At 36.7% G+C, this 27,328-nt stretch overlaps 3 protein-coding genes across 13 annotated transcripts; 2 read left to right on the top strand and 1 right to left on the bottom strand.

Annotated features, from left to right (window-relative positions):
- On the bottom strand, positions 1 to 6,006 carry LOC149678575 (uncharacterized). The gene is made up of 6 exons (XM_089835888.1): positions 5,929 to 6,006; positions 5,181 to 5,378; positions 3,622 to 4,082; positions 2,742 to 3,103; positions 1,547 to 1,803; positions 1 to 1,466 (listed from the first exon to the last, which is right to left on the bottom strand). The coding sequence occupies exons 1-6, from the start codon at positions 6,004 to 6,006 to the stop codon at positions 495 to 497; spliced, it is 2,328 nt and encodes a 775-aa protein (XP_089692014.1). The 3' UTR covers positions 1 to 494.
- LOC149678576 (complement factor B-like) lies at positions 5,256 to 24,930 on the top strand. Of its 11 annotated transcripts, none has more exons than XM_089836525.1 (23): positions 5,260 to 5,396; positions 5,466 to 5,491; positions 5,560 to 5,686; positions 5,949 to 7,545; positions 8,518 to 8,597; positions 8,680 to 8,892; positions 9,412 to 9,615; positions 11,025 to 11,201; positions 12,707 to 12,973; positions 17,123 to 17,323; positions 19,028 to 19,207; positions 19,557 to 19,733; positions 20,324 to 20,443; positions 20,504 to 20,673; positions 20,751 to 20,895; positions 21,383 to 21,496; positions 21,741 to 21,947; positions 22,295 to 22,431; positions 22,736 to 22,856; positions 22,925 to 23,104; positions 23,477 to 23,531; positions 23,610 to 23,695; positions 24,480 to 24,930. In XM_089836525.1, exons 4-23 carry the CDS (start codon positions 7,394 to 7,396, stop codon positions 24,677 to 24,679), a joined length of 3,186 nt encoding a protein of 1,061 aa, XP_089692651.1. In that variant the 5' UTR covers positions 5,260 to 5,396; positions 5,466 to 5,491; positions 5,560 to 5,686; positions 5,949 to 7,393; the 3' UTR covers positions 24,680 to 24,930. The 11 variants fall into 11 exon arrangements, with proteins under 11 accessions (XP_089692647.1, XP_089692651.1, XP_089692644.1 ...); XM_089836518.1 differs by having other exon boundaries at positions 5,949 to 6,233; positions 6,316 to 7,545; positions 23,477 to 23,695; XM_089836524.1 differs by having other exon boundaries at positions 23,486 to 23,695.
- A 678-nt stretch (positions 24,931 to 25,608) lies between these two features.
- Positions 25,609 to 27,082, top strand: LOC149678577 (uncharacterized). Its single transcript, XM_089835889.1, has 4 exons — positions 25,609 to 25,681; positions 25,830 to 26,042; positions 26,261 to 26,525; positions 27,013 to 27,082. Exons 1-4 carry the CDS (start codon positions 25,609 to 25,611, stop codon positions 27,080 to 27,082), a joined length of 621 nt encoding a protein of 206 aa, XP_089692015.1.
- Positions 27,083 to 27,328: the final 246 nt, after the last annotated feature.

Raw genomic sequence — 27,328 nt, forward strand, 5'->3', positions numbered from 1 at the left:
GCAATTAGATAAATATTTATGAACTAATTAACTTGCCCTTTAGCAATTAGATAAATATTTATGAACAAAATTAACTTGCCCTTTAGCAATTAGATAAATATTTATGAACTAATTAACTTGGCCTTTAGCAATTAGATAAATATTTACGAACTAATTAACTTGCCAATTAGCAATTACATAAATATTTATGATCTAATTATCTTGCCAATTAGCAATTAGACAGAAACTAATTAAGTTCAATTAGAAATTGGTCATTTATTTTTCAAACTAATTACAATTACGAATTTCAACTGCTGAAAGAAAATAAAAGAGCCATAGCGTGTTCGACTTTAGAAAATATCAGTGTAATTGTAGTTTTAACTATAGACCCTCCAACTGTTTCTGATAAGTCTGACATAACATTATAAGTTAATTCGGTGATAAAAATTTTAATTTGGTTAAAATATATAGTCTTCCAGCTGTAAAATTTATTACTATTAAAATCAGTTCAAATGTTACACTTTAGATATTCTGGAATTTTCTGTTTTAGAAATTTTAATTTTTCTCCTTTTGGACCTAACTTCGCAGCTTGAACTATTACTGTCAGAGAAAGATAAATTTAAAACGCGTCTCTTCAAATCCGCTAATTTAGTGAAAGCAAAGAATATAAAGGCGCCTTGTAATCCATTTAAAACTATAAACAGGTACCAAACCAGATTAATATTCGTTAAAGGAGCTATAAATCCGAAGACCCAAGTAAGCCCCATGATCAACGCTAACTTCGCATACAAATAAAACATAACGCGATCTTTAAGTCTCGTATTTTCACGAGCCATCTTGGTGTCCTTCGAAGCACGAAATATCGAGATTACTGTCAAAAGGAAGAACCCGATATTAACCAATAAAATAATGGCAAGGGGCAGGGCAAAAAGAACCATCAAAGCCCTTTTATTGGTTATCCAACACATTGTGTCCCCATAACGTGGGTTCAACACTTTGTACGAACTAAAGTTCAGCGATAGAGAAATAACGATGATTATCACCGGTGCCATCCAAGCGTAGCAAGAATATTTGAAAAATCTAGTGAAAGTCCCGGATGAAGGACTTGCACCTCGTGATCCTGAACGGTTAAAGGTTTGCCAAATGTCATAAGCAAGAACATTACACCAAAAGAAAGAAGCCATAAAGGAGTATTGAATTACAACGGCGATAACCACGCAAAATTCACCCAATTCTGGTCGGTCTATACCAGTCAGAAAGAGTAATTGTCCAACGAATAATGATATGGATAAACAAGCTATAGCTTTTGGTGCCAGTTTCTTGCGTTCAGGTAATACTACGTGTAGAACTATCTTGAATAAAAGGCATACAATAGAGATGGATAAGCAGACTACAGTCAATATGCCTTGAACTTCGTCAAATTTTTTCGTGAATCGTTTATCCATGCTAGGAAGGACACAGATCAATACAGTTTCGTTGTCCGAAATCTCAAAAACCAAAAAATTAAAATCAGTTCAGAATTACTGAGCATTCTTTGATAAAAAATAATTTCGAGGATCGTACTTACAAAATATTCTCCATAATTAATGGACAGATTTAGATTTAGTAATACGAGAGATTCGTTTTCTCCAATTTCGTAGGGTTCATCAATCTCGAACATGGGGCATGAAGGAGTTGGTGGCGATGAATTTTGTGATGCGTTGCTCGAATAATGTTGAGTGTCGTGCGTCAATTGTGGGTTATAACACTTCCCATTAACATATTCGTAATCGTCATTACAAACCACGTTACGACATTTATTAGAGAAGACATCGAAAATATGACCTATGGAAATTTTGAAGAAATAAGTTGTGATGGTTTCTCAACCTCACATAAAAAGTAGTGCATTTTTTCGTGATTAGCGCATTAAAAATCAGTGAGAGCGTAAACAACTTTTAACCAGGATAGTTTAACTCAGGGATGTCAATCAAATGTTTCATATAAGCCAGGCAGCCTAGACCCTCTTGATTTAGGCTGCGTTCAACAACCCTGAATGGGAAAACTAGGTTTTTTTTCTCTGTTGCGTTTATATTGGCAACGCTGCGTCATAAGTTGTTGCGTTGTTCCGTTTCCATTAAAATAGCGTCTGCTTCAGTATGTTTAAAAAAGTCGCGAAGTACCAAGGCTTACCAAATTTCATTAAAATTAAATGATTTCAGAACGTATTGGGCTAAACTATGAAATCAAATTCGATTAGTAATAATAATCCTCTCCAAATTTGGGCCATTTGTAAAATTTCCTTAATTATCTTACAGAAACCTTTTTACAGCTTGCGTACAAATGATAAGTCGCCATTACAAATGACGACAAGAATAATATCTTCTCCATAGCCCTCTGCTTAGTTGACGATTATCAATCAACTTGATGTCAAAACCGGAAGTTCAAAAAATTTGTTCAATGAAAAAAATAGAAAAAAATTACAATAATGTGCGCAGTGCTGTATCAGTCGTGTGTTGTTGAACGCAACCTTAATGTGCGTGTTGCAACCCACAAAGCGTACCATCATTTGCAGCCTTGCAGGTAGGAATAATCTATGCCAAGACAGGCATTTCTAAGTGCTACTATCTATAAATTCCAGTTACAAGTATTTAGGCCCAACATTTCAACGAACGATAAACTACGTTTTCTCAAACTGATTTTAATCCTGTACTGGAAGTCTCGCCATTTTGAACTAAATTTTTCATCCGCGGTTGCTGTTATCCGTACATAATCGGTTGGGTTACCTGGTGGACACTTAAGAGACGATCCAACCATTGTCCCACCGGACGTAAAATCTATATCAAGCACTATGGATAACGGCCCTGTCCTGGGTCTAATTGGATACTTGGAACGTTCAGAGTCAGAATCAAAATCCTCCAATGACGATCCTGTGGCGCATTCCAGACTTGAAGGGTCTTCACCTTGACAAAATGCGCAGAATTTATTTTTGTAATACCCATAGTTCGAGTGCACTGGAGCGAAAAAGCGAGCGCATTTTCTAGAGTAGAGATTCATGGTAGAGTTCGACTTTATGCTATGAGACGAGCATAATTGTTCGTTCCTACTTTGGCACTTGAACACCATCTTTGTAAAATAAGCCGGAATGCTGCAAACAGAAAAATTAACAGAAAAGGTTACGGAGGTGACCAAAAATGTTTTAGGAAAAAAGTATAGGATGATCTCAATGCAAGTAGTAAATCTTAGTTCAAGTTCATAGAATCGGGTCATAGGCCTATGAGGCTATGACCAAATGGTAGACCGTATCAATTGAGAAAAACATTTGAATTCTACTGGTGAACAGCTGCTCCGTGCTGAGACAGCCTTGAGATGTAAATTTTAAAAACCACACACCAATTAACTAATTTCTCTGTGATTAGTATTAATTTAAATACATTAACAGTCGCACTTAAGAGCGTCAAAATGTGTAAAATTTTGGGTCATACTGAGAGAAACGTGTCAAAGATCATGGTTTCTAAAACATTGGAGTAAGACATATCAGAGTGCTAATATTGTTTAAACAATTTCAATATCCTCCAATCTAAGAACATTAATGACCCTTATCTAGCAGAACTAAACCTGGGCTGGTAAATGGTAATGTAAAAGTAGTTCAAAGTGGAACCTTACTTAAATTCTACGGGACAGTATTTTGGAATAGACATTCCGTGGATGGTGGTGTTTCCTTCAACATCGAGTGGAATTCTTCTTGGGCGACAGCTCAGACTCGTTGTCCAAGGAGTCAGTTGTCTCTGGTTGTTGCAAACAGCGCAAAAAATATTTTTATACGTGATATTATTCTCTAACGATGAGACGGGCATAAGTAGTAGATAATCTGGTGTCTTGTCTTTCTTATATGACCGTCTGGCGCTACGTTCGCACTGATCTTTAACATTATCAATTGTCCAGTTCTTTGGACATCTAGACCACACGTAGAATGACTCGCGTATCGTCATCTCTTCGCACGAGTATGTTACCTCATCCGAATCATCCGAAATGGGTGCGTCCCAACAACAGTCCCCGTAAAATGCGCAGTCAGATGAGCAGGAGCAATAATTTAAAGAGTGACTTTCGAAAGGACCTTTCAAATTCTGTTTTCAGAAATATTCATGATTAATATATGACTAAACTTAAAGGGACTGTAAAGAATGCATCGGCCGGTGGGTAAAAGTTATTTGAAATACGTCAGAGTCACGTGACCAAGTAGAGGCGTGGTTCAAAGAAGCTTAGTTCGTTTTATTTCGAAAACAAGCGCTTCAGGGAATTGGCGCTGCAATCTCGCGAAATACAAGGACTAGATGTCCAGTCCCACACTATGTGGAGTCTTTGTATCTTGTTGTCACGTGGTGCCTGTGACGTATTTCAAATAATTTTTACCCGCCCGCCGATAGCTTCTTTGCTGTCTCTTTAAGTTCATATGGGCGAAGTACTTAGAAGGTGTATAGGGAGATAAACAATTTTATGTTTTATGCAGAAAATGTTGTGTGAAAATTAGGCTCTTGTATTTAAGATGTTAATTATGGTAAAATGAATGGAAGGGTGAAATAGAAAATTGAGTGATTTTCTCATTGATTCTTCTACTAATTATAACACGCTGTCTTCTTGTTAACAAAACTTCCGTGGCACACTCTAGGCTATATCTCGCACCACGATTCTTACATCACGAGTAATGTTTACCATATCTCTAGGTAAATATCATTTGACTTTCACGTGAATTTTGTTAACAAGAAGGTAGAACGTTACGCGACTTTTCGTAGGTACAAATTTCAAATTATTCACGAAATCCCAAACTAATTTGAATTCCCTAGGTACTCTCTAGATATTGCATTATGCAGATAAGTCTAAACAATAGAAGAATCGTTTAAATAAGCACTTGATTTTAGTTTTCACCCTCCCTTTAAATGGGCGTTTCAGAAGTGCAATATCATTTGTTTTTTCCAACTTTATTCGTGCTTTTATGAATTTCTGATTGAAGTTCTACAAGAAGCGACAAAGCAAAATGGCGTTTGCCTTGCCAGAAATCAATAATAACCTCCCCAATCACGTGTGTAGAGTAGGCATAACTAACGCCAGGTTTTTGGTGTGATAAATAATAACAAAATACCACATTCATTTGGGTCAAAAATAGTCCCTGGATAACATTGAGCGATATTGTTTTTGTTTGATTTTTATCTTTCTAATTATCTTACCTTATCTTTCAAATAAGAGATGTCTTTTTGAAGTGCTTCCTTGGAACAATATCTGTGTGTACTTAGGCACTCTAGTTTCGTTATATCAGTACTGTTGATTGGTACGTCTTCTTCCAAAATTTCATTTCGAAATGATGCTTCTTTCAGCGGTGGTTTCCATGTTGAAAATGATTTTGATTCTTGCCTAAAACGGTTTTCCTGCCATCAAAAATTAGAGTAAGATATAAAAATTGATTTAAAACGTCATTTCCTTGGTATATTTTAATTTGTTATTAAAACTGATAGAAAAATTTAAATCCAAATATGAAAAGGTATGTTTTTTATATATTTAGAAACGAATAAACAAAATTTTACGTCCCCCAAAAACTCATGTTCATAGATAGGTTCGAGTTATAATGTCAAAATGAAGACTCATTTAAAAAAAATAAATATAAAATTCTGTTGAAGTATAAAGCTAATGGAAAGTTATTGGGCAGTTTATTCAATAACAAAAAGGCTTAATTGTGGTTAGTATCATTTATCTCGTTACTTTAGGCTTAACGACTTAGTAAGTAGCTGGAATATTAAAATGAAAAAAATAATCTCTTTTGTAACATGAAATATTTGTAATTCTTAATTGAATTTTTTTTATAATTAAAATCGATTTTCCAAGCTATTTTTTTAAAATGATCTTCCAATTTAATGTGGATTTTATATAAAAAACCAGTGACGGTTTAAAATTAAAGAAAAAAAAAGTGTAATACATTACTTGATTTTCCTTTGTTTCAGCTACGACAATCAGTCCTCCACAAAATATGAATAGAACAATGGAACAGAACGACTTCATTTCCACGTTAATCTTCCGCCCATTCCCTACTGCTTGTACGCTTTAATACCAAATGCTGTCCGTAACGCGTATTACGTCCTATTAAAAATAATACTTATCTCCTACGAGGAAGCCGATAGTAACTTATTGATTGTTGTCAAATATTTTAATTAACAGTCTTATCGAACGATAGGGTATAAATTCGGAAGGAAACAACAATTAACAATCTTTATCGTTGAGTTGAAAGAGTAATACAGAAATCGTAAATTAAAACCACAGGCATAGGGATATGGTTTTCCGTTCTTAATATTAATTTTGACATAATTGTAGCGGGCAGCGGCGCCTTTCACAATCTAACACTATCACAATATACAAGAGGACATTCTCAATTGACAATGCCACTCTTTGTTTACTGTGACAACTGACAGTGGAATTAGACAGTTTGGCTTTCTCCCTCAAGTTGCTGGTTTTCGATCATTTCTCGGCGGTGCTTGCAGAGAGAATTTATCATAGGGAGTTGAAACTGAGGAACATTATGTAGCTCAAAAATCACGTGATCAACAAAACTGGCCAGGTCTATTTCCGGTATAATGTTTCGTGGCCCCTCCTTCTAGGGTGGGTCTAGAATGTTGCGGGAGGGTCTAGGGGAGATGGACACTACCTTTTTAGGGAAAGGGAAACGTCTGACTTAAAAAAACTCCAAATGGCGCCAGTCGCACTCGAAATCGCGAACCCTTATTGGGTAATTGCACAACCAACAGAGATTGAGGGCAAACTTTAAAATTAAAGGAGAGTCATGTGACCGGAAATGTACCTGACCAGTTTTAGCGTCTCAGCCTACTTGTTTGAGCTACATTGTATTTAGCACTGTCAAGAGCAAGAGCTTCTACTCCCTATTTTAAATTCTCTCTGGTGCTTGTGATTTTTCCGATGTAATTTCTTTACTCTTAACTATTTCTACGTCTCTATGATAAAATTATAATTGTGGGCTTACCACTTAAATTGTATTGGCCGAAATAATTATATGAACCACGTGACAATTTAGATAAAAATATGTTTAACCATAAGTTTATAAGATATGTTCAACGACCTAGCGTCTAACAGTCGCGTGTCTGCCCACGTTAGAGAAGTGATTCTATCTTGCTTATCTGCTATTTTAATCAAGCTAAAGGTTTTTCAAGACCAGAGACGTCACTATATCAAAAACATAATCTATCTTAAGTGAGGTTGCTACATTTCGTATTAAAATACTGGTGCCTTATTTCTGACTACTCTTTCGTAATGATAACCACTTACAAAACAATCATAAACAAGTCGTGCCCGGTTTTATCCTAGTTTCAGTTTAAACTCTAAAAGTAAACGTGTCTTATGGTTTGATGTACTGTACATTGCGGTTTTATTTAAATGCATGTCAGCGCATAGCACGCTCTGTATCTCGCACCAAAATTTGTCCTATTGCGCGCCATTTTTATCAAATCTCGCTCTAAATTTCATTCAACTTGGAGCGTACCACGGAACATTTTCTAACAAAAAGGCAGTGTGTTACTTGATTGGTCGAAGGTTGAAATTTAAAATTATCTATGAAATCTCAAACTAATCTGAATTTAAAATCATTCAGAGGTATTTCCCGGATGTTTCACTATGCATAATCTATCTATATATCTTTATAAATCAAAGTCCTGACTGACTGACAGACCAGTAGCATCGCTAGGGTTTGAAATTTGGGGGGGCTAAATCTGGGCAAACTATTTGAAAGTTATAAATTGCATAATGGGTTCATTGGAAAATGTGTAGACCTTTAAAACTATCCGTAAATTTGTGTCAACGTGAAATTATTCGTATTTTAAAGATATACAACCTTTTATTGATAAAGACTACGGCGCCGATTATGAAGGATTTTCACTCGTCTTAGGTTTATTTTTAGTTTTGGTAAGCTTTCAGTTCACACTATTGGGACTCCCTTCGAAAGAACACGAAACACTTTACTTGTCTCCATCTGTTTTTTCTACAAAATTTTACTGTTTGATATTGAAAATTTTTTAAATATCGCTACAGAATTTTAGGTTGCTAACGGAAATTTTTTGGTAGGGTTTACCGATTATTTTTGGGGGGCTAAGTTTGGAATTTGGGGGGGGATATATAAATATCTATGGGGATACTCCACCCCTCTGTCCTTCAAGACTACAGCTAGGAAACTCTTCACAATTTCTAGTTTCTTGAAACACCTGGGCAACGCGGTTTCGGTTGATGAAGCTCGTAATAGTTAGTTAAAAGAATTTAACCCTTGAAAGGAATCTAATGAACAGTCCTGATTTGAATGTACTCTGTACTGTACGAGTTTGCGCAATCGAATATCTCGACTATATTTATTTGTAGCTATCATTTATGCAATCAGTTCTGTAATATAAGCTTTCTTAGCCATATCGATTTCATACACTTTGATAACGTATCAGAGTGGACCTTCAATGATTTGATATTCAGTATTTTTGGAAGCCTAGGGTTTTTATTGCAATAAAGAAGACCTTTCTTTAGCTGCGTGTCTGTTAAAAACATGTTCAAAATACTCTTCATTTTTGGTATTGCATTCACCTGTCAAGCGCAAGAAAATAATGGTAAATTTTCTTTTCTACAATCTTGCTTACTTGTCAACGCCTATAATTGTGACTTACGTTAATATAATATAATTCCTCGCAGACTGTCTACTCCCTGAACCTCCAAAAAATGGATACTTGATAAGTGACCGATGGGCTAAAATTAATCATAGAGAATATGACCCGGATATTACGAAGTACGTAAGGGAAGATACATCAGTGGAATTTTACTGTGACGATAAATACGAAATCGAGGGCAAAAAATTGCTTTTCTGCGACCAAGGGTTGTTCCGAGATGAAGTACCTGTCTGTGTCAGTGAGTACCCAACATAAGATCGAGGTTTCGAAAGCCGTTGAAACAGTTTTATTTTTTGGGCCAAAAATTTGAGATTGAATTGTTTTAAAATAATAGAACTCAACGGCTATATGAAAAGTATTAAATTAAAAATATTACACAGAACTGATAAGAATTTTAAGCCAGTCTAGACCCACTTTGCAACGAAAATTTCTACTTCACAAAACCAAGAAGAGGTTTGTGGCGAAATGTGTCGAAGCGAAGGAGAGCTATCGATTTCGTGGCGTCAGAATTCTTTTACAAATTATGTTTTAAAAGAAATAATTATAAGATTATTGATCTTTACCAGTTCAAACCGATATCGATATCGGTTTAGCCAAATATCGGTACTCACTGGGCTAATAATTGCACAAAGTTTGAAAAGTGATGATTATTAACAAGTGAATTACGCCGTGAGCTGCGATTTAGTTTAGAAGCTTATATTCTTCAAATAGAATAAACTCTGAAAAGATGTCGTTACTTAAATCTCTAAAATTTCAGAAAAACGTTGTGACGAGCCACCTGCTATTGAAAACAGTTACTATTACCATAGGAGATATGCCAGGCCGGTGTTCAGGAAAGGAACTAGCTTGTACGTCAACTGTGCTGAAGGTTATCGGCGTAAGAGTGGATCACCTAGAATAGTTCAATGCATTAGGGTTGAAAATGAACTTAAATGGACACCGGATCTTCCCATATGCGAAAGTAAGTTGTAATTTTTCAATTAATCTGAATGCAATGAAAGTTAAAAACATTGTTTAGGTTTAAGCTTTGCGTCATAAAAAAAATAAAATTAGTTATCAGGAAGCAGCGTTAATTTCATCTTCAGTGCATTGCTTGTATTCTGTTCATCAGGGCTCTAAATTAGGGTATTTCTAGTAAGACTAATTCAGAAAATGTACGCCTAGGAGGTGAATTATTTATTATCGTGTAATTGACTTTTGCTGCGTCTAGCGGTGCTTCTGGACGCGAACGAAAATTTCTAAGTATGGCGGGATGCGCCTGTAGAGTTCTCTAAATTGTACTGTACAGCTCTTCTGATGAATCTTAGTCTTAAGACCGAAATTCGTACTCAATTTGCAGTCAGTCGACTACTTTAAAAGTTGGAAGAGGGTCACTATTCCCGTCTGCTATTTTAATAGTAACTTGATTAAAGATAAAAACAAAATACGAAATGCGAGCGAAATTTCAGTTTTCCATCAGTGCCACAGTCGGGGATTTTATTTTTCGTTTTCACTCTAAACGCAACATCTATCGTATTTCGTGCAAATTATTACTTTCAGCAGAAATAATATAAGAAACCTCCCTACGGGAGGGAAGTATACAAGGCGCCATAGGCATAACGTTAAAACACGCGAGACATCCTCGAACCGCCAAATACCATATTCAGACACTATTGCTCATGGACAAGGTACGGTAGATCTTAGTCCTTTGATATGGTCTTTGGAAAGGGAAAGAGCAAAAAGCACTTCAAACTAGTGTAGTCTGCTTAGCCGTCTGTCGTAAAGAAATAGAAGATTCCTGATTTTGCTAATAAATATTCACATACGGTAATTTCGGAACGAAAATCTAGGTTGATGTGAAGCCAAGTAGAAGATGAATATTGCGAATACAGGAACAAAATTTCGAGATAGATAATAGCACCATTTTAAAATCTATCTATGTATAGTGTTAGTCATATACCTTGGCAAGGTAAGGGTTTAATTCAAATTTTATGCAAAGACCTATGGAAATCCTATAATCGAGTCACTGCCTGTTTATTAATGATTGATTGTCATCAAAATCTAAAAATGCTGCATGAATTATTTCATTGGAAAAGTTTAAAATTAAAATGAGTCTGTGAAATTGACTTAACTTAAGCAGCCGACGCAATCGCGAGATCAGAGAATGTATTCCTACGCTCTACGCGGCGCGGCCCTATTTTTTAAACTTTGTTTACGGCTGCATAAGTGCGCGGGGACATTCGCGGTACGAGGATGTATCGGGAAAAATTCGCCTTTGTATCCCGAAAGTAGGTTTCTTATAATACTTTTGCTTTCAGTATGCCGTGATGCAATGCGCGTGTATTCGCGGGCGCAAAACCACCTCTTATACCATTCTGTTCTTGATTTCAGAAATTCCTAGCTGCGGAGATCCAGGAACACCCTTAAACGGTGAACGTGTCGGCAATAGTTTCTACGTTGGTGATACAGTAAGCTTTTCATGCGGTGGCGAGGACGTACTTGTTGGAAGTGAAGTATTGACTTGCAGCCATGATGGTGTATGGGATAATCCAAGACCCAGATGCCGGCGTTAGTATGAAATTATACAGAAAGTGCATTGCATCGATAAATTAAAAGTGGCACGCGAACGCTCAGCCTTTCAGCTAACCAAATTTTTCTTTTCAAACGCTATCTAGAGCAAATGTTTGGGGATGGGTGTATGATAAACATTGCTTTTAATGTGATAATCACGGTGGGCAAAAGTTCGTAGTGAAAATCCTATGAGCTGTAGGATCTAAATCTGGGAAAGTGGGGGTTGGAAAATAAACGAATTACCGCTTTGCACAGAAGCCATAATTGCTCTTCTTCTCACTCATTCTCTCGTCGTAGGGAAACGTGACTAGAAGCGTGCGCATAAAAACTGCGCAGAGACGATAAACCCCATTCCTCACGACATGAGGATAGGGGGACAATACTGATCCTTGTTAGCTTGAACACGGGGTTACGCGATTGGTTGAGGCTTGCGGGCGAGGTAGGTTTTCAAGAACTTAAGGCTATTCTGCCGTTCGCACGTATAGGCATAGAGGTCCCCTACAAGTCTCTGGTAGCTCCCTGTAACTTTGATATTTAAAACAAGTGGAGATATTTTTTAAATGTTTAATTACGCAGATATGTCTTATTAATAGTAGAAGAATCAATAAAAAAAGTCTTCGATTTTCACCTTTAACAGGTTTAGTCGTTTTTTTCAAACTTACTCCAGAAAGGTCCATTTTTACCAGTGGCGTGCGAGTACTCGTTAAGTTCGAGTACTCGGTTCGAGTATCGAGCCGAGTACTCAACTCGATACTCGATAGCAACACATTGAGATACTCGAGACAGATTCGAGTAGCTTTTTAACATCTTAAATACTCGACAAATACTCGAATCCCAGGCTTACAACTATAGCAGACGATTAGCTCATGAGCATTTATTTTGAAAATCACCTGTTCAATGTTTAATTGATCACTAACAATCTTTTTGAACTAGTTAGATATTAGATAATTGAACATATTCATTATTTTGAAGAAATTTACAAAATTGCTACTCGACAAGTCAATATTTGAGACTCGATAATTACGCGAAAGAACCAAAATTTGACCTATCTAAATACTCGATACTCGAAAGCATTTTCGAGACTCGGCTCGATACTCGATAAGAATTTAGTTTTGATACTCGGACTCGGCTCGAAACCGAAAAAACGGGACTCGCACACCACTGATTTTTACCCTTTCAGTATCTCCTGAACACATCCATGGCCAATAGGTTTTTAATTTTTTTTCAACAAATTTTTGCTTCATTAACGAGTAGTAGACCATGCTGCGAATAATCTTAAGAATGAAATATGAATGTGATTATCAAATCTTATAATGAAAGCAATAATGGTTTTTTTTTCTCTGAATACCGACTTTGTCACCGTTCAGCTTAACTGTTCGTAATCTTTCAGCTAGTTGAATTTGTGCTTTACCCCACAGACGACTCTACATGAACAAGCACAATTAATGCGTGTGGTTTTTTTTTCTAATTCAAGTCTTGTGTAACATGAGAAATTTTTCTAGCGCCTCTATCGTGTCCCGATCCACCGGTTCAGGATCATGTCCGATATGAAGCCGTTCATCAAACTCGCGACTATTTCATCCCCGGAGACGAAGTAAACGTTTTGTGCGACGAGGGATTCACCATTTACAAGGGAATTGACAGTAATTTGTGTACCAATAAAAAATACGATTACTATGAAGACGAAGAAAATGCTTTCGCATTAAGCGCAGAAGAGGGAAATGAACCTATTCCACCTTTTTGGAGCGAATCATTTCCGAAGTGCGAAGGTACAATCTAGAATTTCAATTAAAAGTTTCCAACTGATTTAATGAAGCATTTACAAGAAGAGGAATTATTTTGGTTCCCCAACTTGTTACAGTAATGAAAACATTTGACCAACACTAATATTTTTGAAAGACAAGTTGGGAAAACCAAAATATTACCTCTCCGAGTCAAGACGACTACTTACAAACTTATTTACCCAGATATGGAAATGTTTCTTAAGTTAAAATGTATGAAATATTAAAGCAGTATACAAAGCATAGCAAATATACTGTAAATCAGACGACATTTTACATCCAATAATGATATACTTGTACACATTAAAATCATCCGATGGGGGAGAAACGGGAAATGAAGAGATAAAACTTTGGAGGGATACTACCTTTACGTGTTTGTAAAGGCCCAATTTTCTACTCCTCAACTGTATGCCCTCTATGTTCAAAGCCATATTCACAACAGGGTTGCCATATAAACACTATCCTCTCGATTTTCTTAGTTTGTCAACATGACTGTTAACGTTACATAACACCAAAGCTTATTTGTGGCTACACACACTGAAAGTAAATGCGTACCATAAAAAGCATGAAAACACGAAGCTATTATCCGATTACGATCAGACCTTTCACTGGTCTGGGCTGCGTTCAGCAGACCTCACCAAAAAAGACAGCGGATTTTGGAAATGTTTACCGGTGAGCTCTGTCGTCATAGCTTCTCTCCGGTCATCGGCGTTTTATAAATGACGCTAGCGCAATAAAGCGTGCAAGGTACCAAGGCTTAACAAAAATTGTATGATAACATATTTATAGAGATAGATAACAACTTTTATAATTAAAATTAGAAACTAGCATATCTCTCAAAATTCTCGCGTGATCAACTGGTTTCACGCCAATTAAATAGCTATAGTCCCAAAGAGCTATTTGTATTAATTCATCCATAGTTTTTTCGCCAAGCTGAGAACTACACGTTTTACGTCACGTTATCCAAAAAGCCGACTATTTTCTTTGAGGACCGCGCTAGCTCAGCGCTAAGCACCGTGACGTCAAAATTCAAAAACAAAATCCCGTTATGTAGGACACTGTTAACAGCGCTGGGCTCTGCTGAACGCGGCCCAGATTTCCACCATGATTATAATATCTAAGCCTAAAGTGTACTTAACTTTCGGCTCACTCTGAACCGTTAACGTCTCTGCATTACAGAAACGAAATCCAAACCCAAGCTTTTACTTTTTGGTTCACTAGGCCTATTGACAAATCAAAGTTCATATGACCAACATAGTAGCATTGTACTTGAATTCACTTTAGAAAGGATTATGCTATAAACAGATGTAGTATAGCTTAGGTAATATATAAACATCCATTTTAAATAATAATATTAAAAAACTATTTTGGAATATCAAACTGAAATAGAGCTTTAAAGCTACAAAAGTACTAAATGCATCATAATTACGAAAAGTATTTCCACATATTCACTTTATATTAAGGATAAAGGGAATATTATGGTTCTGTAGGATTCCTTTACACATCAAAACAAAACGAACTTCTAACGCAGCGCACTACTGTAACAACGGACGGACACACACAGACAAAAACATAGACTGCTTTTTAACTCTTTCCGTATTAATTTTGAATTGAGAAACAAGATTATCTTAAATATTAAAATGAATATAATTAATATTTAATATTTTCTTCGCTAGTTATTCGCCTTATTGAACGTTACATCGTTTTAAAAAAGAACAATTAAACATTCTTGAGAGACTTGACTAATATTGGCGTTTGAAATGAAGCATACGCCGGTTGCTTCGCCTTATTCAAATAGGTAGTATATAAGGGTGTCGAACTACAGTTAAAAGCAAGAACAACCGCAATTGCGAAAACCTATCGTGGACAACCCACCCTAGGGAGGCTAGACGTTTCTCGTAACCCTAGCTGATCGCCGCGAATGTCTTAAACCAAACGATGACGATGGAGTAGAAGCCAGGTGTGCAGACTGGTGTCCATGTGGGATGGACAAAAACAAAGACCAGAAGATGGTGGTGTAGAAGCCAGGTGTACAGACTGGTGTCCATGTGGTATGGACAAAAACAAAGACCAGAAGATGGTGGTGTTAGAAGCCAGTGTGTACAGACTGGTGTCCATGTGGGATGGACAATGACCAGAAGATGGTGGTGTTAGAAGACAGTAAGTACAGACTGGTGTCCATGTGCGATGGACAAAAACGAAGACCAGAAGATGGTGGTGTTAGAATCCAGTGTGTACAGACTGGTGTCCATGTGGGATGGACAATGACCAGAAGATGGTGGTGTTAGAAGCCAGTGTGTACAGACTGGTGTCCATGTGGGATGGACGAAGGCCATAAGATGGTGGTGATCAGATGCCTGTAAGTACAGACTGGTGTCCGTGTGGGATGGACAAAGACCAGAAGATGGTGGTGTGAGAACTCGCCATAGAGTAGCCATTTCCGTGACTGTGAAAGCAGTTCGGAAATGGCGAACACGTTTGCTCCGATTTGGAAACTGCGAACGCGGTCACGTGGGTGTAACAACAGACACACACACACACAAACACACACACAGACAGACACACACGATCGTTACAGAACCTCTCCGTGACATACGTCACTCGGAGAGGTAAAAATTGTAATAATGCTTGCAAGAGAAATTAGTACACAAAACTAAAGAGTTATGAAACAAAATGGGAAATGAGAAATAGGCAAAAAAACCTTGATTTTTGCATATAGTTATCATTTAATTTATCATCTAAATGGAAATGAGAAATTACTGATTTTGAAAAGGAAGTAACATTAAATGAATCAGGTTTAAAAGTTTCAATATTGCCATGGGCCTGAACTTCGAAATTAAACTTTCAAGCGTTATTTCATCAGTGCTAATGTAATTACTGAAGGTGGAATGAAATGAAAGGAGTCTTGCTTATTGCAAATAGTAATTGCTCTTTCATAAGTTTGCAATTTGGTATAACAGTTTCTTCCAACGACAGTGTTACTATCTTCAGTCAAAATAATTGTTGGTCGCTTCCACAATGTATATTGTAAAAAGTCAAAGGAACGATTTTATTAACGGACTTTCTTCGCATTTAAGTCAGTGATTTAGATCATGAATGTAAACGTTTTAAAGAAAAGTGTCCCAGGGAATTTCATATCGGTTCGGTAGTTTTGTTATAGTTTGCATGGCCAATGTAATTTTAAAGCATGCTTTAGAAAAATGGGAAGGTCGGTTCAGGGGGAAACCCGTGATAGTCAGGGTATTTTGCAATGAATAATCTATGGCATCTCTATGAAATTAATCTTGACTTCCTCGCCATATCTGTTTGAAGTCGCCGCGATTCTCCCCCATTTCACCCAAAAACAGTTTCCATAATTCCCATTTCTCCCAAAACATTTTCCGCCAAAACAGAAACATTGGCTATTAATTTCCCTTACAATATCCTCTCGAACCGTACATTCCACTGCTTTAATAAACTCGGCGTGTATTTCACTATACATCTAAAGTAACGCAATAAAAACTGAATGATTACAACACAACCCAACCTATCCCAACCCAACCTAACCCAACCAAAACCAACCTAACCTAACCAAACCTAACCCAACCTAACCCAACCTAACCCAACCAAAACCAACCTAACCTAACCAAACCTAACCCAACCTAACCTAACCCGACCCAACCTAACCTAACCTGACCCAACCTAACCTAACCCGACCCAACCTAACCTAACCTGACCCAACCTAACCTAAAATAACCTGATCTAACCTAGTCTAACCCAACCAAAAATAACCTAACCCAACCCAACCCAAGCTGATCCAACCCAACCCAACCTAACGTAACCAAACCTAACCCAACCCAACCCAACCTAACCTAACCTTACCCAACCTAACCTAAAATTACCTGACCTAACCTAACCTAACCCAACCCAACAAGGCTAATTTTTTCTAGGTCTTTTTAATTTATATAGGCTAAAATTAGATCTCAACTTCCGGGCTTGGGCGAAACGGGAAAAAAAATTCTTTTTGGGCGAAAAATTTCTTTTGGGGATTATGGGATTGGGGAAAATGGGAACATACCGTCGCCGCGTTTGTTAGCAGACATTATTTTAGAAAAGGTTAAATACAAATGTTAATAATTTCCTTAATTAATTTCGTAGAAGTATTTTGCACTATGCCGTCGATTCCTAAACACGGATACATCAAAGAATTCGGTCAATTAAACCTAACTGATGATTCATTACTGTTCAAATATGGATATACCATTAGTTACGTCTGCAAGAAAGGTTACCAGGTTATTGGTGCTCATTTCAGAGAATGCACAGAGACTGGCTGGACATCCAAGAAGCCCTATTGTCGAAGTAAGTTTAAATTTTTATTTTTTTTAACCTATTTAACATGCTTATAAATGAATGAAATAGCGAAAGAATGTTTTATGCGAAGAAACGCGTAACCGGTGGAGCTTAGTCCCCCTCATGTTTGCCGTTCTTTTGCTTTTGTGCCAAACAATCAGGAATTCAAATGACGTGTCCGTCGGAGTTTAATACCCGTTCACAATGCGTTCCGTCATTTGAAGCTAGGAAACTGGCATTCTTATTTATTAATTTATGTTCAACCTGTTTTCGTCAGACAATGGAAACGGGGTTCACCGTTCTAGTCCTAAACCACCGCCTCCTATATGTAATATTATGTATATATTTAATATAGGAGGCGGTGCCTAAACTATAATTGGAGGCCAAAGTCAAGAGGGGAGGAAAGTTTTCGGGGTTATAGAATAGGGGATTGTAAAAAAGATTAGGAGGGGAAACAAATAGGGGGGAAGGCACTAAAAAGTGTTTCGTCACGTGGTGCAGCTGCTTTGAACCTCTGAGCAGACGCTCCTTTAGGTCAACTTTAAGAACCAAGGCTGGATTAAAAATATCGTTATGGATTCTTATAGTTGGACCTTTATTTATAAAAAATGAACATCAATGCAATGCAACGAACTTCATATTGAAAAGAAAAACTCACCTTCAGTTTTAAATTAAAACGTTTAATTATCTGCAGCGCCCAAATCCAAATCCACAAAAGTTAGGCCTTGTCCCACCAAAAAAAAAAAAAAAAAGATTATGGGCGGGGGACGGGGTGTAGTAGGAAGTTTTGAATATGTCCAGCCTTATTTTTAAAGTTATCTGGCAGTACTGAAAACACTTTCACGTGACCTCTTTCTTTTTTACAATCCCCTATTTGGGTTTTCACGTCTTTGTAGTAAAACGTTTCGGGGTTTTAGGAAAGCACTTGCTGCATTTCAACGTTCTATCTCACAGGGAATGGAGGATAAAACCATGCTTATGGTAAAAACCATTGGAGTGACTTATCCTCAGGGATAAGTCAAAAACTGCCTTGCCAGAAATATAAAAAACTAACATTTTGGACTAACCTATTTGGTTAATATTTAATATCCTGGTTCGGTATATCCCACAAAAGGGCTTATTTCTTTTCGGGTTGAACTTACCGTCATTTTTTTAAATGGCGTCCCGAAAAAAAAGAAACTAAATTATCGAGACGAGCTGACGACGGGCAACGCCGGCTCTCTATGCTGCTAGTGTTTACATCAGGCTTGGAAATAAGGTTTATTTCTGAACTAGTCCTCCGGACCAGTGACCCCTGATGTCTTAAATATGAAACTGGTCCCGGGACCCGTGACCCTTCCCCTATTTATTTTTCTACTGGTCCCAGGACTTGTGGTCGATCTCTCTTCTAAAAAAATCTCTCTCAGCTTAGGGTTGTATACACAACTGGACTCATGGAGTCGAAATTTATGTTAAAATGAAAATAATTAAATAGGTCCCCATATCAATTTTTAATAAAAGTAGGAATTAATAAACTAGTCATTTGGACCAGTGACCCTCACGTTTTGAATAAAAAAAGTGGTCCAAGCTATTAATAAACTGGTTATTGACCTGTAAACCTGTCTTATTTCCTAGCCTGGTTTACATAAATAGCAGCAAAATTTTAACGCATAACCTGATGACTGTATTGGAAGGTACTCAACGGTAATTTAAACTTTATTCATTATGGTTTAGAAATTACGTGTTCAATGCCACCTACTCCCGATGATGGTTGGAAAAATGTAAAAATGGGGACAGATATTGGCGATATCGTGCAATTTGGATGTTTCCCCGGTTTCACTCTGTCAGGAGCAGTTGAAAGAGAATGTTTAGAAAATGGACAATGGTCAGGGGATCCTGCAGTTTGTGTTTCTGGTAAGATCACACGTGATGGAAACGTTCGTCATAACTAGTCTTGATACTTGCCCTAACGCGTTGGTGCTATACTGGGAAAATTGCAAGTGATTTACATGCGTCCGTATCCCGTTGTATCATTAAACCTTTGTACTCCAATATTTGATAGAACATAAATTATTTGATAGCATTTGAATTGGAGGTAATGCGACTATTCAATTAATTATTTACAACTGCATGTAAATTCGTTTCACATTCTTCCTGCATCACATATTGCGTTTCGAAAAGTACCTAAGACTGTTCACCGGCGAAAGTTTCCTATCTGTATTTTCGACTTTACATTTATTTACTACTTTTAACCCTATTTTAGAATCTACTCATTGCCCAAATCCTGGAACACCGTTACATGGCTCAAAGTTTGGCAATAAATACAATTTAGGAGCAGAAGTATCCTTCACGTGTGACTTCGATTATACATTAATCGGTTCACCCGTTAGACAATGTATGCCCAATAGAGTTTGGAGCGGAGAAGAAGTGGTTTGTAAAAGTGAGGAAACGTTTTAAACTCAGCTTAATAAATGCATCCATCTTTTATTAAAGCTCTAAAAGCGTCTAGCTCTCAAAACTAACAGTAATTAGTTTTTGAAATACTTTATACCACCACTTCACCCACTAATCGATTATTATTAGAAATTTCCCCAATTTTACCTTTCATGCATACGCTCAATAGAAAAATATCGTTGAGAAATGTCTCTTGTAGACCAATCCAATAAATACTTGCAGAGATACCAACATACAGGCAAGAGGCCGCCCTCTTGGGCTATAGCCAACTCTGCTTCTTGACGTAAGGGAAGTAACGCAGGAACCAATGAGATAGAATATATATATTAAACCTAGAGTCACAACAAGTCCCCAATCCCAGGGGTTGTTGCTTTTCATCTTAAATTAATGAAATAGATCTCAAATCTTAAAAAGTTCAAAATATTATTTTTAAAACTGAAATATTTAAATCAAGGAATGGATTGGATCTAGGGCGTGATACACTGCGAATTCATTTTAAGGCTTAGTGTTAATGTCCATAATAATTCTGATGGCAAAATGACGTCTAGGAAATAATGAATTTTAAACATCATTTAGGAAACACCGATTTTGAACGCACTTCTGCACTACAGTATCGACTTTTGTCTAACATAAACTCGATGGTTCTTCTTCAAGATTCCAAAACTCAACCGTCGGTTGAATCTACTCCCTTTGGAGGTGCGCTTCATTTCATTTAATTTAAAATAGCCTAACCTATTTGTGAATTCTTTTTTGTAGAAGGACGATTACCGGAAGATAAAATCCCGAGACATTTTGGCCGCTCGTTAGATATTAATCCAGTAGAAGGTGAATCGCTTGTCTTATATTTCGTGTTCGATTCGTCAGGGAGTGTCGGAAGAAGGAACTTTTATAGAAGTATTGATTTCGTCAAAGCCTTAGTGAAACGTGTAAGACTAATGTCAAAATGATTAAATTAACAAGGCCTAGTTTCTCTATTTATATCGCTTTAATTTCTTAATATTAGATCGGCGTATCTGTTGGTGGAGTTAGAGTGGGAGCCTTGTCTTTTGGAAATGAAGTCAACATAAGGGAGAGTTTCCATCCAACAGAGAAACCCGATACAGCGGGTGTCTTAGAAAACCTTGAAAATTTGAAGAAAGCTTATAGCGGTTAGCAAGAGAAAATAGTAGAGAGTATAATACTTGGGTCAAAATTTAACTTTAGCCCTGCTTTCTACCGCGTTTGAGGGTTGGTCCTGTTTTTTATCGCCCTGAAACTTCAAGTAGCCAATCAGGAGGCAAGAGGTTTGATATTTTGTTTTAGGAAAGTAGCGCAGCTCTTGGAACTCTGGGAGAGGGAGCCTCTAGGTCTAAGCTTTGGGGGAACTATTTTTCGCTCTTTAAAAGCTGTGAGAAGGCCATCCTGGGAGAGGGGTCGCGATGCTAGAGCGTTAGAAATCTAGCCCCACAAACAAGGAGCAGCACGCCGAGGCAGAAATATTATACTCTCTTTTATTTTCTCTTGCGCTTAGTAATTAAGTTATATTTTCAAACTTTACCCAATTGGGATATTTAAAATCTCAATGCCGGGAATAAAAACCCGGTTTACGGACGATTGCAAATCATCGGTTTGAGACGTTTTACCGCATAATTGCAGGTGGAGGAACGAATATTTACAGGGCATTGAAGTTTATTGAAAGTGATGTACTTCCTACTGTAGCGATGAATATTAAAGACAAAATTAAGTATCATGTCTTTCTACTCAGCGATGGTAAATAATATTTTAGATTATTTTTCAAAAACATATTGCTAACAATTAAATCGCATTCATTTTTCTAATTTTCTTTTGCTATTAAATATTTGTGACCTTAAGATAAGCAAGTTACGGATGTTTTGAATTCGCAAATTTAGCGCGCTTTAACGATTGTGAAACCTATAATGTCACATGATTAGTGCATACGTTCGCTATTGATAAAGAAACTCTTTTATATACTAAAATGTTTTATCGTTCTAAGGTGCTTCCAATGTTGGAGGAGACCCCACGTTTTTGGCATACAAAATGAAGGATGCAGGAGTAAAATTTTCTTGCGTAGCTATTAGTGGTGAAAAGCTGAATCTAAAAGCTTTGTACGCCATTGCTTCTGATAGAAAGGAAGTCTACGAGCTTAAAGACAATGAAGAGTTAGAATGGATAGTTGACGTAGTCCTTAATGGCACTGTTGGTACGTGAAACAACAAGCATTACTTTCATCATAAGTTCGTCAGATATATGTTCCAAATGTTTGTCACTGGTTACTGAGAGCTTGCCATGAAGTAACATAGGTAAAACGTCATAGATTCTCGCAAAGCGACTCCTGGTGAGGCGCTGTCAAAAACGCAGTACACACTAAATAGGAAGATGGAAGTCCTGTAAAACCGAGTCTAGTTAATTCTCTCTTGTAGTTATCGAACTAGTCTCTAGTATTACGAAGCATGTGCCATACCCATCCAGGGAACACATCTTATAAACTTTGCTTTCACCATAAGCATGGCATATTTGAGAATTACGATCGAACTTTTTCCATATTAGATTATTCGAAATGTGGCCTACCAGTCCTCGAAGAAAAAACCCTAGGCGGCCGAGTCTTAGGTGAAGAAACGAAAACCTATTGGCCATGGATGGCTCTGCTAAGGCAGTTCAATAGGGATATAAATGAATTTACTGGAGTAAGTTTGAAACACTCGATTAGACAAAACCCTAGTCTACTAGACTAAAGTGTTGTTCCTAGCTGGTTGAAAAAAGAACGTTACGAGATTGCCTGGGAATGAAATTTTAGTCTTTTTTATTTTCTAAATCATTTGAACATATTTTGTGTGTTTCTGAGTGCATATAAATACATATTCATTTTACTTTTCATTCTCCCTTTAATAAGGATATAGGTCGTCTTTTTTATATTATTCTAAGCTTTTCCATTTAAAAATGAATAGAGGTATTGGCATTTAAAATGTGTTTTTTTTTCTGTCCTGTCAGCTTTGTGGCGGATCAATCATTGACCGAGATTGGATACTGACTTCAGCTCAATGCATGTATCACGGTCAAAAACCTATAGAGGGGAGCTTGAGAGATTCCGAAAACCTATTTGTTCGCTTGGGTATAAGTATTAGTTTTGGTTCTTCAATAAAAGGATGGCTTCTAAAGTTTTAATTAAAATTTTAACAGGCTACACGAAAGCTACAAACGATAACAATATTCAAGACATTAAATCCTCCAAAATATTCATTCACCCTGAATATTACAAGTTAGCAAAGTATGACTATGACGTTGCGCTCATAAAACTGTCTCACTCTGCCGATTATGAGAAACGAGTTAGACCCGTGTGTTTGAGTCCCGCAGCCAGAGGTGTGTACTGGTTGTGTATTTTTACAATCGAAATTTATATTTTAAAAGGCTGATCTGTTATCTAAGAGTATCCCCACTCTCTTTACCGCGTATAAAGTCACTCTTTTCTGCAAATTGAAATTACAGAAAGAGATAAGTACCCTCTCGTCTAACAGAAAAATATTTCCCGCCCATCCCTCGTGCGGTGCGTTCATGAAAACTTCGCTTATGAATACTAGCACATGTAAGCAGGCAAACCGAATTACCAAAGCTAGTCTAGGAACCCAGCTTTTACTCTTAATATTTTTGACAAAAATATTGGGCAGATCGGCCTTAGAATCACGCATAATGTATATCGCAAAGAAAGATTTTTCTGTAACAAGATCATTTTAGATATTCCAGATACGTCAAAATTGTACGCCGAAAAGACTCTAGGTTGGGCCATAGGGTACGGTAAATTCACGAACGAGCGGGTTAAAAAGCACGAAGTATTTAGTACCCTAAGAGAAGTTGCCTTAAAAATTAGAAGTGAAGAAGAATGCAGGAACGACTTGCTTGGTACCCCAGTCCAGAACTACACCGCAAGAATGTTTTGTGCTGGCGGTGAAAAAGGTACAGTTACATAAAAATAAATGACGTCAACTTTTTTTGAGAAAAATCTAACTTATAAAAACCGATTTGTCTTCGCAAGATTTCAGTCCGTCAGGTGTTATTAGTTGTTCAGTAGGGTTTTATAGACATTTGTGTTTGCTGAGAGGCCTAACATGTATCCGGCTTTTAGATCGGTTTATTGCTAGTAACTTTACAATAGAAACGAAAATTTTAGAACATTCATTATTTTAGCGGATATCGCTTTTGCCTCGCAGTAAGAGGGTCCTTAGTACGATCCCAGACTATGGCACCGGGTGAAAAACCTGCGAACAAAACCTTCCGCGTAGAGTTTGCATTGTTATCCGGTTTCTCCTTTCCATCAAAACTTGCTGAGGTTAACTGTAATGGTTAGTATATGGCGCTGTCGGTTAGCTGAGGGGCATAGGGGCTAGATACTACCTCTCTATGCTTTGTAAAGGGACCCACCTGTAAATAAGTTAAGACTTAGTGTGGACGTCCCATCATAGACATAGCTTAAATTATTACTATTATTCTTATGATCTCGAGAGCTCTAACCAACTTTTTTTCATTGCACAATAAACCACCAATTCAATTCAATTATTATTGTTGTTACAATTTTATATGCTATTTCGAATAAAAATATTTTTTGGTTTTTTAAGTGAAACTATTTACACTGTCAATGAGAGATTTCCCTCGAGCATCACATGAAGAAATTTCGATCTGTGTTGCGAAGCGTTAGTTTCTCTGTAACATATTTAAGCATTGAATCATTAAAATATTTCAGGCAAAGACACTTGCAACGGAGACGGTGGAGGTCCATTTATGAAATACCAGTACAACGCTGATGGTAAAGCGTATTGGATACAAACTGGCATTACTAGTTTCAGCCCAAGAAATGCATGCGGACTAGAAGGACATTACGGTTACTACACTAAAGTTGCCACCGTTAGGGACTGGATCGACAAAACCATTCAAAATAACTAGCATCAGCTTCGAAACTCTAATTGAGAATTTTTTTTCTGCTTTATTAATAAAGTTCATATAAAGTCAATTGTCTGATTTTGATCGTTTAATCTCAAGGAGACACCCTGACAACAAAGAGGGCCGCATTCAATACTATTACAATTTATACTATGACGTGTCTAAAATATAAATTTTTGTACTTCTGGTTGTTGTTTGAGAATATTTTATAAAACCACAGTTTCATAAATCAATAAAGAAAATATATCCTATACTGTATAATGATTTAATTATAAGTCTAAATATTCCGCAACGTTATACATTATCTTTCACAGTGTGGATGGGAAATGAACAACACTGCTCACAGGAAAAAGTCCTTATGCTAAAAATAAGCCTTTGATTTCAACAGTAAGTTTCAATTATTATCTTAATTATTGCTACGTATTTTGTAATATCTGTTATTGTGTCTTAATACTGGTACGTTCAGTTTCACAGATCTGCAGTTAAGTTTACCGATATCTTCGATATACCGATGTAGTGTTGCGATTTTCAGACAGTAAACGTGTTGCTCTAATCTTCCCCACACTGTATGTAAATGTTTCACGAAGAGTGATTGAATGACCCTGACTAGCGTCTTATATAGATACCGTTTAAAAGATGAAATTTCTTATCAATTTTATTCCTAATTCTGTAATTTGACTCCTTGCGTTTAAGCTGTTTTGCGCAATTGTAAGAAATCTTTACATCTCAAATATAATTTCAAAATTGTATGGAGCTTTTCGTATAAACGTTTTGTAGGGAAATGTAAGAGCAAATGTTTAAATATTACTTCTAAATTTTAAGTATAATTAGTTTTCCCATGGTTTTGTTTTTAAATATTTAGCACGTTTGAAAAGTACCCTTCCAAACAATGATATTTGATTTCTCCAGTAAAAACTTTAACATTTTAGAAAATGGCAACCAAAAATTTATACTTATTTGTGGTCGCTGCTCTCTACGCTCTTTTTCATCTATCACAACAAAACGGTTAGTATACTTTTATTTGAACAATAAGGACCGAAGTACAGTGCAGGGGCCTCATCAACGATTTTGAGCAGTAATTTTGATTAGTTTGGACAGCACGCATTTCAACTGTGAATAGTGACTAACGAGAATAAATTATAATTCCACGCAGATTGTCTACTCCCTCAACCTCCAAAAAATGGGTATATAATAAGCGAATTATTTGGTAAAATTGCGCATAGTGAATATGATCCAAAGATTATGAAATTCATACCGGAAGATGAATACGTGTCATTTTCCTGCGACAATAAATACAAAATTGAAGGAGAGGAAACGATTTACTGCGACGAAGGTTCACTGGAACACGAAGTACCTGTTTGTGTCAGTGAGTATAGTCAACATAACACACAGGTTTTAGATTAGATACGTATACTAATAATAAGCCATAATTAGGTATATTCACAATTAAGAGTTCCAAAAAAAAATTAAATTATAATATAATATAAAAATATAAAATGCTATTATTATGGTCCGTTTTTCATTTTAGGCATATATAGTTTTACCCTCAGAATAGCACATAATTGAAAACTTTTTGAATTTCAGAAAAATATTGTGACAGCCCACCTGCTGTTGAAAATGGTTACTACGCCAAAAGGAGATCTAAAAAGAGAGTATTCAAGAAATTAATGTACAAGGAAGGAACGAAGTTGTTCGTCAATTGTACAGAAGGGTATCGGCATAAGATTGGATCACCTAAAATAGTTCAATGTCTCAGGGTTAAAAACGATCTTTTATGGACTTCGGATAATCACATATGCGAAAGCAAGTTTTTATTTTTCAATTTACCTAAGTTCAATAAAAATTATAGGTAATTTGTTTCCGTTTGGTTATGTAATATTTAACGTAGCTATTGTGCTACTGGTCTGTGTCATGGATTAACGATCGCTAGGGATTGATCACTAACTGGGTTTCCCATGTATTGCTATCGCCAACTACATGTTCCGAATTATTCCTTGATTCCCCTCTTCACTCCCCCAATTTATTGGACCAAAACGGATGTAGATATGGCGCCATCTCTCGGCAAAATAAATCGTTTTTGCCCAATTTAGGCAGTATTTCAATTTTGACGTCATAGACCACGTGATATTTGGTCCAATTTTCCTATAACTTCCTGTTAGGGACAGTAGCTGCTGCTAGGGGGCGTTTGGAACATGCATGCGTTATCTTTTTGGGGGAACGAACTATCCCTAGCGTTAGTTAATCCATGTCTGTGTGTACGTGTATTTGTGGTGTTTGTGTGAGGAGCATTTCAACAAGATGCTAATCACAATTTTTTGTTGTAACTGTTGTTATAGTGGTCACGCGAGCTTTTCTCGCGGATCGTGGAGGTTAATTCTTTTGTGTTCCTTACTGCTCTTTTTATAAAAGTACACAGTTTGCTTACCAAAGATGAGCGTTAGGCTTAGCATTTTAACTTTTAAAACATCAAAATTTTTATATTTTAGAATGTTCGCAATGTGGCGTAGCCGTCGCCGAAGAAGTTAAAAACCCCGGCCGAGCCTTTGGTAATGAAACGAAAACCTATTGGCCATGGATGGCTATGCTAAGGCAATACAATAAAATTGAGAATACATTTTCTGGGGTAAATTTGACAGACTCCACTAAAATTGT

The sequence above is a fragment of the Phalangium opilio genome, unplaced genomic scaffold (genome assembly GCF_054372755.1).
Source record: "Phalangium opilio isolate 3A_F unplaced genomic scaffold, DU_Popi_V2 ptg000042l_1, whole genome shotgun sequence".
Taxonomy (NCBI): Eukaryota; Metazoa; Arthropoda; class Arachnida; order Opiliones; family Phalangiidae; genus Phalangium; species Phalangium opilio.

Coding starts and splice junctions, on each gene's coding strand:
- LOC149678575 (XM_089835888.1), bottom strand. CDS start 6,006: ATGAAGTCGTTCTGTTCCATTGTTCTATTCATATTTTGTGGAGGACTG. Junction 5,379..5,928: donor CTGAAACAAAGGAAAATCAA/GTAATGTATTAC, acceptor TTTTGATGGCAG/GAAAACCGTTTTAGGCAAGA. Junction 3,104..3,621: donor TACTGTCCCGTAGAATTTAA/GTAAGGTTCCAC, acceptor TTCTGTTTGCAG/CATTCCGGCTTATTTTACAA.
- LOC149678576 (XM_089836521.1), top strand. CDS start 7,394: ATGTCAGCGCATAGCACGCTCTGTATCTCGCACCAAAATTTGTCCTAT. Junction 17,324..19,027: donor CAAGAAGCCCTATTGTCGAA/GTAAGTTTAAAT, acceptor ATTATGGTTTAG/AAATTACGTGTTCAATGCCA. Junction 19,734..20,323: donor AGAAGAAGTGGTTTGTAAAA/GTGAGGAAACGT, acceptor AACATCATTTAG/GAAACACCGATTTTGAACGC.
- LOC149678577 (XM_089835889.1), top strand. CDS start 25,609: ATGGCAACCAAAAATTTATACTTATTTGTGGTCGCTGCTCTCTACGCT. Junction 25,682..25,829: donor TCATCTATCACAACAAAACG/GTTAGTATACTT, acceptor AATTCCACGCAG/ATTGTCTACTCCCTCAACCT. Junction 26,043..26,260: donor CGAAGTACCTGTTTGTGTCA/GTGAGTATAGTC, acceptor TTTGAATTTCAG/AAAAATATTGTGACAGCCCA.